The 11,140-nt window shown below is 39.4% G+C and overlaps 1 protein-coding gene and 2 non-coding genes across 3 annotated transcripts; all 3 read right to left on the minus strand.

Annotated features, from left to right (window-relative positions):
- Window positions 1-1,103: 1,103 nt before the first annotated feature.
- On the minus strand, window positions 1,104-10,790 carry LOC126055099 (uncharacterized protein). The gene is made up of 12 exons (XM_049842819.2): window positions 9,956-10,790; window positions 9,708-9,868; window positions 9,437-9,484; window positions 8,984-9,015; window positions 8,750-8,797; window positions 8,482-8,529; window positions 8,218-8,272; window positions 7,954-8,000; window positions 7,613-7,664; window positions 7,124-7,174; window positions 6,586-6,639; window positions 1,104-3,413 (listed from the first exon to the last, which is right to left on the minus strand). Exons 1-3 carry the CDS (start codon window positions 10,633-10,635, stop codon window positions 9,480-9,482), a joined length of 846 nt encoding a protein of 281 aa, XP_049698776.2. The 5' UTR covers window positions 10,636-10,790; the 3' UTR covers window positions 1,104-3,413; window positions 6,586-6,639; window positions 7,124-7,174; window positions 7,613-7,664; window positions 7,954-8,000; window positions 8,218-8,272; window positions 8,482-8,529; window positions 8,750-8,797; window positions 8,984-9,015; window positions 9,437-9,479.
- Window positions 8,593-8,678, minus strand: LOC126055121 (small nucleolar RNA snR60/Z15/Z230/Z193/J17). Its single transcript, XR_007511246.1, has one exon. It is a non-coding gene; the product is annotated as a small nucleolar RNA snR60/Z15/Z230/Z193/J17 (small nucleolar RNA).
- Window positions 8,858-8,942, minus strand: LOC126055123 (small nucleolar RNA snR60/Z15/Z230/Z193/J17). The gene has a single exon (XR_007511248.2). It is a non-coding gene; the product is annotated as a small nucleolar RNA snR60/Z15/Z230/Z193/J17 (small nucleolar RNA).
- Window positions 10,791-11,140: the final 350 nt, after the last annotated feature.

Below are 11,140 nucleotides of genomic sequence, written 5' to 3' on the forward strand. Positions count from 1 at the left end.
TTTTTATTTACCATACACAATTATAGGACGTCTTACACTAATTATTTGCATAATTAAAATCTTTAAATTCAACAACATTCCGCTGCGCGAACGCACACGGTATCTGTAGCGGCAGGATCTTACGCGTATAATCAAATGGACCGGCCCTCGAATACAGCGGCGCGGGAACGGGCAACGAGCGGTGCACTCGGTGACCGCCCGCTCCGCCGCACTCTTTATACATTCCCTTCAAAGTCATTTTAACCCTATTCATCAATGGTAGACTAGTGGGTAAAGAACCAACCTCTCGAGTATGAGGGCGCGGGTTCGATTCCAGGTCAGGCAAGTACCAATGCAACTTTTCTAAGTTTGTATGTACCTACTTTCTAAGTATCTTAGACACCAATGACTCGTGTTTCGGATGGCACGTAAAGGGGTCTACACACCAAAGCCGCTGACCCGGCGGCACAGCCCGGCGGCACGACAGCCGCGGCATGTGGTGTTCTAGTAATTGTCAAATACTCTATGAAAGCCGGCGGCATGATTGTACAAAATACGGCCGGCGGGTTGGGCCGCCGGGCTGTGCCGCCGGCATCAGCGGCTTTGGTGTGTAGACACCTTTAAACTGTAGGTCCCGGCTGTCATTGAACATCCTTGGCAGTCGTTACGGGTAGTCAGAAGCCAGTAAGTCTGACACCAGTCTAAGCAAGGGGTATTGGGTTGCCCGGGTAACTGGGTTGAGGAGGTCAGGCAGGGCAGTCGCTTCTTGTAAAGCACTGGTACTCAGCTACATCCGGTTAGACTGGAAGCCGACCCCAACATAGTTTGGGAAAAAGGCCCGGAGGATGAATCAATGGTAGACATGATTATGAGGTATCATTGGAAAGGCAATTTAAATTTCAGAACAAATCAATGGATGTGGTTATTTGTTTACATGGATATAAAAAAAGCAAGCTAATGCAAATGATAAGGAAAATTTTATTTTATCAGTAAAAATTACAACAAAGCCCTTTAAAACAACTTAAAACCTAGTGTTACCCCTGTGATGTTGGGCTTGCCAACCTTCCGACAGGCAGGGTCCTTGGGTGTTGATGAGGGTAGACGTGTTAATAAAACAACAGAACTACATGTCTAGGTATAGTCAAGGCAACCAATACCTACTAAGAAGTGCCCCCTTTATTGAATATACTACGCTATTTATACAAAGGAAAAGCTACGTGCTTATCTTAACTAATTACTATCTTATTAAATATCTTATTCTGTACGAGGCATCCCTATCGTCTACTTATCTTAACATTATCAATACTGACTAATCACTACGTGATCATAGACCACACCACACCCCTGGCCCTGATTACTGCTTCCATGCGTTCTCTCATGGACCCGATTAACGTGACAACAGTCTCTTGCGGAATGTTGTCCCATTCTGCAACCACGTCATCTTGGAGCTCTTGAAGAGTGGTAGGGGCAGGACTCACGTGCCCGTACTCGCCGTTTCAGTTCATCCCAAAGATGCTCAATAGGGTTCAGGTCTGAACTTCGCGCCGGTCAGCGCATAACAGGGATTCCATCTTCTTGCAGGTAGTCTCTTACAATTAAAGCGGTGTGACGGCGGGCGTTATCGTGCATTAATGTGAACCCACTGCTAACAAAACCCGCATAAGGGACAACCTGCTCCTCTAAGATCTCTGTTATGTACCGAGCAGCTGTCAGCGACCCTTGCTCGCGAGCACTTCCAGTCCGAGAAAGACACACGCCACCTTATTATAAAACGTGGTTTAAAAAAAGTACCAGCTTTTGTACCACGTTTAAACCACCGTCCCGAACAAAGTTAGTGGACTAAACCTATTACTAAAGCGGGTACTTCTTAAATCCACGTTTTATAATAAGGTGGACGAGGTTCGTTTTGCCGTCGATTGACATGCCGCCCCACAACATACCATCGAGATAGGTCAATGGCAAAAAAATCTTTATTGGAATATGTATAAGTATTAGAAAAAAAATTTTAGGTCTCATACTAGAAATGTAGGGTTCAGACGAAACCAACAGATAATGAATGATGTCTTTATTTGTAGTGAGTCTGCTAATCTTTCTTGAGCGGAAACACCGAAAATGCTTAGTCTTTGCTTCGCGCTTCAATCAAACGCTTCTTCGGATAATTTCCCGACAGTGATAAAGTTGTTATGCTCTGTAATGACAGCACCATGTTTGAGCAATTTATGTACATTTGCAGACATGTAGTACGAAGAATAAAGCTCAACAAACTTTGCAGTGTGACGATAGGCTCTGAACGTCGACAATTTCTCCGCATGACATCACCCGTTATTTGAGCAGTGGGATCAGCAAAAAATCTCCTTGCAGTGTTTCCGTCGTTTGTAGTTCCAACACCTTTTCACCACATACATACACGCAGTCCCATTTGATTCCAAAATCATTGTTGAATTTGTTTTTTTTTTTCTATTAGCTATCTTTTCTTTACATTCATCGCCTTTGGATTGCCATTTCATAAAATGAATGGTACCTATGCAATATGTTGGATGCAGCTAATGCAAGCATGTAGTGTAGACAGGCCAAATTTATTAACTTCCTGTAGGTTTTTTAAGTAAAACCTGGTTGATGTCATTCATCTCCTTGGGTTTCACTTGGCACACACCACATGTCGCTGATGATGTATTCGATAAGATCGAAGTAATCTTACCACCAATCACCATCATGTGTAAGTTGTGGTTCACGTGTATGCCATTAACAACAGTAGAGAAACAATTTCTGATTCAATTAACGCCTTCTTGTATTTTCTTTATCAAATTTTAAATAAATTGGTAGGCAATAAAAAGTTCAAGATAGTTTGGGATTGTCCCAAATTATCGTCGCCTAATCTCTAGAATTATCTCCACCTTCCATTGCCGGTTCATAATTGCTTTGTTCAGATGCACCTTCAAACCCCCATTTTGTGGGTATAAATAAATATATCTTTGTTCTACATAACCTGTATGTATTGCTATTTTGATAGTCCTAAATAAGTTGAAATTCCAGGAGCCTTGTCTGCAGAAATTTCTCTTTGTTTTGGCTCAATACAAGCACGTTGTGATGTCACGCCTGTCTCGACGAGGTGGGCAAGCTCCTTGAGGTTAGGGCCGGACCTTGCGGACCACCAGTTCTGTTTAAGCAGGTTGAGCTCAACGGTGGACGCCATCATGCGCGTGAGAGCTCTCACGGGCTGCTGTGTCCTGGGGTGGGGGCTCAGATCAACTAATTTCGTCCTTGATTCACTAGTGTTGCGGTTGACGTTGAAACTGATGCTGAAGAAGCAAAGGATGTTTTTGGTGCACAATCTTTTGTTTCTGTTGCAAACTAATTCCATTTCCCGACTTTCATTGCAATATAATACAACGAGTATTCACTGACCATACATTTTCTTCCGGACCTCGAGTTACCTGCAACAAATTAAAACTTACATTTAGTTAACTGGTACGAACGGTCAACATCTTAGCTTTTCCGTGTAATAGTTGTAGTGAGTCTATATAACCGACTCGGCGTCGTTAGCGTCGAGCCGGCAGTTTTGGCCACGGTCATCTTTGTCTCGACTTACTGAATGCTTCATCAGGAGACTACATTCACATAGGATGAGACAGACTATAGATACAGTGGTGATTGGACAGTTTGATGTCAGAACAACTGATAAAGGGAGCTTAACATATTATTGTGCAAAAGAAACTTTCTGAAGTGATATTTGGGTGATTCTAAGTTAAGAGGTACTTTCGACGGCAACGACAAAAAAATATCCTTTTTTTCAATAAACTTTACAAATAACCTATTTATCACTTAAAACTAAATGTTTTCTACGTGGTCACTAAAATTTATTGCAGAAATGTACGTAATTAAGTCACAATAAGCTCTAATATAGGAAAAATATCTCTCCCCTGGTCTGTCCCCCAACCGACTTTATTTATAAATCAGTAATTATGAATGTATTAAAATTAAATAATTATTTTAAACTCTTTAATTTTATAGGTACAGTAAACTTAGTAATAGTATCTTTCAAGTAAAAGTGCTTTTATTCCAATTCTTAAAAAAAAATATGAACACCGAAATTTGTCCACCGAGTTTCGTGTCTCGTCCCCTGGTCTTTTGTTTTCGTTCAAAAATCAGTTTTGATCTCCTAGTCTGTAGAAGTTGTGACCTTGAATGCATAGTGTGTAACGTGAAGTTAGCAGCAAACGGCGCATAAGCAACTGCGCCGCCTTTATTATCGGCCATTTCGATCATGCTACTCGCTGGGTGCAGAAAAGTTATGTGAATGCAGTCTTTCCTCTGGTAAGTTTTACATTGTAATTTTTTGTTAAAATACTAACATATACTTCAATATTTACTATGAATAGTGTGTACATTGTTATGTTTGTGTGTGAATGACGTGCGCGAAATACTTTTACGGCTATTTTAGATTTCTATCGAAAATGTATCTCCCCTGGCGTATTTCCCCTGGCTCTTTCGATGGCAGGGGAGATACTTAATGTCCAGGGGAGATACATTTTTACGCGTTTCCATTAATACTTCTAGTTTTCTCTAATCCTTTACTTGGCGTTATGCTTATTTTAGCTTTACAATACAATATTACGTTTTATTTACAGAAAAATGGATTGAAAAGAATAGGATAGCAGAACGATTACGATATCAAAGAATTAAAAATGACCCGGATAAGTATTTCATCGTTGTACTTGTTTTTTTTGTAGCGTTGGGCTGCAGATTTAAGTGGATCTATTTCTTGCGCTTGTTTTTTTATTTTCAGGTTTCTTTCTTTTCTTGCTCGAGTTGACTTTTGCTGCACGATCTCCCGCGAAGCAGCTGGGCTACTAGCCAGACTGCCACCGTCGGATCTGGAGGCAAGAGTCTTCTTGCGCCTGTATGACTAGCGCGAGGAGGCTCAGCGCCGGTGGAGCTCCGGCGCGATCTCATGGTGGCCTGGAGGCAGCGACTGTCGCAACCCAGTGCAGGGCACGCCACCATAGTGGCGGTAAGTCCCCTCTTTGAGGAGTGGCTCGGGAGGAGTCACGGCGCCCTCACGTACCGCATGACGCAGGTCCTCACCGGACACGGTTGTTTCGAAAGGTACCCTTATCGAATCGGTCGTGAGGAGGCGCCCGGGTGTCACCATTGTGCGGACAGCCCCGAGGACACGGTGGACCACACAGTCCAGGAGTGCCCTGCGTGGGAAGGGCACCGCCGGGTCCTCGTCGAGGGTTTAGGCGGCGGCGGCCTCTCGCGTCCGGCCCTGGTTCAGGCCATGGTCCGGGGCGAGAGGGAATGGGATGCCGTCGCCTTCTTCTGCGAAGCAGTCATGCTCGAAAAGGAGGCGACGGAACGTCAGAGAGTTCGCGCCTCTCATCCCGGCCGCCGCGCTGGAGCAGGTAGACACCACGGGCGCCGGGTGTCGCGAGATAACTCCCGGCCACCATAGGCGTGGGTCTGTGGGCGGTGAGTTCGGGTGGCTCATCGCTCATGTCTATTTTTAGACAACAGACCCATGTCGGCGGCGAGCGTTGTTCCACGCGCTCCTGAAAGAGATGTCAGCATCCCCAGCGGGGCCCAGTAGGGCCAAGGCCTGCTGGGGCTGCGGGTTGTTCGAAAGAGATACCCCGGCCCTGGCACATAAAAGGCCTACGACGGAACACGACGGTTTTTAGTCAGTAAGAATCTGACACTCCCGCACCGCTGCTAACCCACAGCGGGCGATTTTTGACGTAGTTAAAAAAAAAAGTTGACTTTTGCTGTGCTGCCTGCGTTCGCCTGTTTATATTTTGAGGAGGCGGTGGGCCTTCATTATCTGAACATGGTGGTGTTACAAAAGCATTACTTATATCTTGGAGTGCTAAACGTCTTCTACGAATTTCTGCTTTTTCTCTCCATATTTCAAGTTTATGCTGTTATTCAAAAGATATTTTTTTGTTTTTGTTTCTTAAATAAATAATTCGTAATTAAAATAAATAAAGATGATTCTTAAAATTAACCTTGTTATTTTTTTTATCTCTTCCCTGTTCATGAAGTATCTTCCTCTGTACACCTTGTCTCTCCCCTGTATTGTGTATTTCCCCTGGTCACTTATAAAACGAGAAAAAACCAAAAAATTTACTGGACCCTTTGTATACGTTTTCAACGTAGCCGTTTACATTTAAAAATGTATACTTAAGTAAAAATATATTTAAAAAAACTCGTGCCGCCATTTCATACAACGAATTACCTCTTAACTTAGAATGACCCATTTACTACTCTAACTCTTAGCAAAACAAACGGTTCAATCTCAATAAAACAGATTACTCTTAATTGCTGACATAAACATGAGTTAATTGATGATAGACAGCTGTGCTTCCTTCTCTTAGTATTTAATTTAGTCATGTGATCACATACATCAGTCCATTTATAATGGGATTGAACTTCAACTGTAAGATAAAGTTTTATTTATATCTGATGGAAAATGCGTCGAGTGTGACGTATATGTATGATCTAGGCACGCATCATCGGTTAGGTGTGAATGATGTTTTTTCCTATATTACGCGACTCAATTTACGTCATGAACCTTCCCTAATTTGATCCAGGACAGTTGACACTTACATTTTAAAGTCTTGAAATCTTGTGCCAATTCTTGATAGACATACTTTCAAAGATCTGAAACAAAGAAGGGATGTATGAAATAGATGTATCAGAATTTGCAGTAATTAGAATGTAGGTAATATTACTCAGACGCGTATGGTTGGTCAACATGGTGGTTTGGGTTCGCTCTGTTGAGGGAGACCTGAAGGTCGGGTCATCATTGTAAATGTCACATTACAAGAAAACTATTTACTTTAATTGAATAATTCTTGATTAACAAAAAAAAAAAATGTATCAGGTATTTAATCAAAGGGCTATGCTATATTTACTAAATTTTTTGGCTCTAGACAGACAGACAGACTGCACTTCAACTGCAATAGAACTGCAAATCAAACGTGCTGTCCGATTGCAGTTAAATTGCAGTCGGCGTGCAGTCGTGTTCTGAAGTTGATTTGCAGTTGAAATGCAGTCTGTCTGTCTAGAGCCGTAGATTGCAGAACTTAGTTCTGAAAGTACGATTATATCTTGAAAGAATGCATTTAGTATTTCACAAGCTTACCTTGAAAATCCAAATTGACTAAGATGAATCTTAATTCTCAGCAAAATGTACCTGGAGAACAATACAAAATTTTGTTAATATATTTTTATTACTGAGTAAATTATTAATATCTGTTTAAAACTAACTCAGACGCGTAAGGTTGGTCAACATGGTGTGTTGGGTTCGCTCTGTTGAGGGAGACCTGAAGGTCGGGTCATCATTGTAATATCAAACAAATGGATACTTAGAGGTCACAAACTGCATTAATACACAAAATATTGATTTACCTTATATACCACCTTATTATAAAACGTGGTTTAAATAAAGTACCAGCTTTTGTACCACCTTTAAACCACCATTCTGAACAAAATCAGTGGACTAAAGCTATTACTAAAGCGGGTACTTCTTAAAACCACGTTTTGTAATAAGGTGGTATAGGTTTCAATTAAAAATTTAAATTTTTAGGCAACTGAACCTTGTAATCTTATTCAAGAACAAATTCTAACTTACTTGTTACGTTTCTCAGCTTGTTGTAGGAAATATCTCCAATGTCTGGATATACCTGTAAAGATAACATTACTATGAGCCTTTGTATGTCCAGAATAAATTTGATTAATTTTGGATATAACATCAGTGAGGATAGTTATGTTAACAGCATTAGTGTCAGATGTCCCTATCTGAAGTCATCATTTGAAATTCAACTTTTAAAAAAATATATTTATATAAAACTAGCTGTTTTCACAAGCTTTAGGAAGAGTTTAGATTTCCAAAAGTGAATATCTAAATCTGTTAAGTCATTTTGTAGCCTTTAAGTTATTATATAACTATAGATCTATCTATTCAATTCTTACCTTTTAGATGGCAATTCCAAAAGCTTTTGCAACCATCTCAGCCAGATCTGTAACAAAAACGTCTCATTAGCATCATACATTATCATTTTTACTTATCTGTATTGTTTGTGCAATTACTCAGACGCGTATGGTTGGTCAACATGGTGTTTTGGGTTCGCTCTGTTGAGGGAGACCTGAAGGTCGGGTCATCATTGTAAAGCTTGTAAAAGAGGTTTAGTTTCTACCCTTAATATATACTAAGCATTATAAAATCTTAATACTTACATTAAATACAATTTATAGTATATTTTCTTGTTTCACTAGCTTCCATGTTTCATGTCTGTGAAAAAGGAGAAATTTTGTTAGAAAAACAGGTAATATTGTAAGAGTTAATTATTTAGTAATATGGAAATCAGTGAGGATAGTTATGTTAACAGCATTATAATCAGATGTCCCTATCTGAAATCATCATTTGGAAATTCATTTACAAGTAGAAAATTAGGCTCAAGCCATATATGCAAGATTATTACTTAATAAATCAAGCCTTACCTCATTTCAAAGCAGTATTTAACAAGTCCTGCACCTTCCAGCATGGTTCTACGAAAAAATAAGAATTGATTAGAAAACATATTATTTTTCAACAAAAGTAAAAGTTTCAAAATTTATAATCAGATAGGAGCGAAAGACATAAAAAGTGTGTACATCAAAGCGTTCAGATGAACTATGAAGTCATCATGTTAATAATTAAAAAATCAGATTAATTAAAAATATTTTCTTTGCTCATTTATGTATAAAAAATATTAAAGAAAATTATTACCTTTCACATGTAGCTGCTATTTGCACCAACAGCCAATTTTTGGTGAATCTGCAATACAAACAATTCATTAGTGGTGTTTGAAGAATTTAAATAATAGGATAAATTTAGTGTTATAATCAGATAGGAGCGAAAGACATAAAAAGTGTGTACATCAAAGCGTTCAGATGAACTATGAAGTCATCATTCAATTGTGTAAAATCTAAACATTATAAATTAAAAAATCTTATATCTCACCTTGAATAAGGAGGTCTGTTAACCCTTCATACCTGTAACCAATGACAAATACATTAAATACCTTTTAAAACCTGGATTTATAGAAAAATAGTTTAAAAGAAAAGTCAGGATGCTCTTAAAAGCATTTTTCTTATGCATCAGACCCCACAACAGGTTTCCCTAAGCTAAAATTTTGAAAAAAAGCTGGTGGAAAATACCAGCAAAAAGTAATGAATGAATAACTACTAAGTTAACCATGTTCTGGAAGTTGCCCTATTCTTGATACACCCGTTGTGAGGCAACTGAAGGTTTTCAGCTGCACTGCGATGTCATCATGCTGTTAGAGTTAGGAAAAGTTAAATGAACATTAAAGGGACCTAAACAAAATTAAAAAAAAAAGGTTAGTGGGTCATCTAAGGGGCGGAAACATGGAAAATGAACTGTTCAATACAGAAACAAGGATTAAAAACTTACCAAATAAAGTTTCATTGAAGAAACCTTCTGCTTAGGGTCATTCTCAGCCTGAAACAATGAAAGATATGGTGAGAATGGTTGTAACAAAAGTTGAATAGTGTGGTTTATTGCAGTTGTATTCAGCTAGAGCTAATATACATGCAAGATCATGGATTTTCAATGGTTAGCACTTATCATCATTAATAAATTATGTCCAACAAGTTTCTATTAAATATTGTAAGTACTTTTTTGTAGTAAATGCTTATTTCTTAGGTACAATCTTAGTTCTTACCATTGCTAGGCTTCCGATATTTCCCCTGTACGAATATGCGAGGGACGTCGATGCCTTCCTTGAAGTTAACTGTCCGACGCTGCACATACGTGTTCATGAGGATCTCAAAACCGGCTTCAGTGAACAGCTTCTGCAATTCTTCTTCTGTGAAGTAGTAGCTCCTGAAATGTTAATGATGGTTTAGTATATAAAGTGGTGTAAGTATGTATGGAAATGGAAAATGTTTACTTCGGCATTGCGAAACTTACCTAGTACCATCTTGCCTCATGTAGAAGTTGTCAGCGATCTTGTGTCCAGGCTTAAAGCGTAACTGCGCCATGTCGTACCTTCCGTAGTCCCGGAACAAGAGCACGCCGCCCGGCTTTAGCGCCCTGAAGGCCACCTTAGCAACTTGCGCCCAAGAATCAGGATGGATGGCAGATAACACGAAGATAAGACTCGCTATGTCCACGCAACATTCTTCCATGTTCTCGAATAAGTCATCAGTGGTTAGGTCAGCGCAAAATGACTTCATTCGACTCTCGTCAAACAGTTTGTTACTCTTTACGAATTCTACAGCACGTGGTGAAAAATCACACGCGTAGAAATAAAAGTTGGTGAAACCTTCTTCGACTAGCGGGAATATCATGTTGCCCACGCCGCATCCCAGCTCCAAGAACGTGATCTTTTCATCAACATCAAAGTTTATAAGCTCTTGAAACTCACGTGTGGTCCAATGCCGGTCCTTGAAGAATTTAGTCTCATTTCTCTTGTAAAAGATGTCCCAGTGACGCTTAGCTTCTTTCTCCAACCTAGCAGCTTTGGCTTCAGGTATTATTCGAGAGTTTTGAGCGTCTAAACGTAACTTTTCTTCATCAGTCAAATCTTTGAGACGATGAACGAAAATGTCACCGTTCTCGCTGACACGTTGGTCTTCATCGGTTTCCATCTTGATTTCTATTGATGACTTCCGGATTTTCAAAGCATGGTAGACTAATGAATAGAGCTATTTAATGATATTTCTACTTATTTTCATTATCCAAGCTGAAAATCTGCACAAACGATAAAATACAACCTCTCCAATAAACTCAAACCAAGTGAATGAAATAATTGAAATAAAATTGACTTTGATCGATTGAATGAAAATTATTCTGTGAATGAATGAATTCATGAATTCTCACAGTCCTGTTGGTTGGTACACCTGATTCTGCCATAGACTAAAATGATGCGTTTTTTTGGTAAGGTGCTGCCAGGCGAAATATAGCAAAATGATAATATTAAAATTAGTTTTTTGTAAGCTTTTGAACTTGATAAGATGTAACGTAACTTATTCAATGATTTAATGTTTCTCAAATATCTCAAATAAACTCCAGGAGAACTAACTTCAGTATTAATTTAGAAGAAAAATTATTTGGATGTAACCTCTTTTCAAGTTACAATCTCTAAATTCGTAT

Source organism: Helicoverpa armigera, chromosome 5, assembly GCF_030705265.1.
Source record: "Helicoverpa armigera isolate CAAS_96S chromosome 5, ASM3070526v1, whole genome shotgun sequence".
NCBI lineage: Eukaryota > Metazoa > Arthropoda > Insecta > Lepidoptera > Noctuidae > Helicoverpa > Helicoverpa armigera.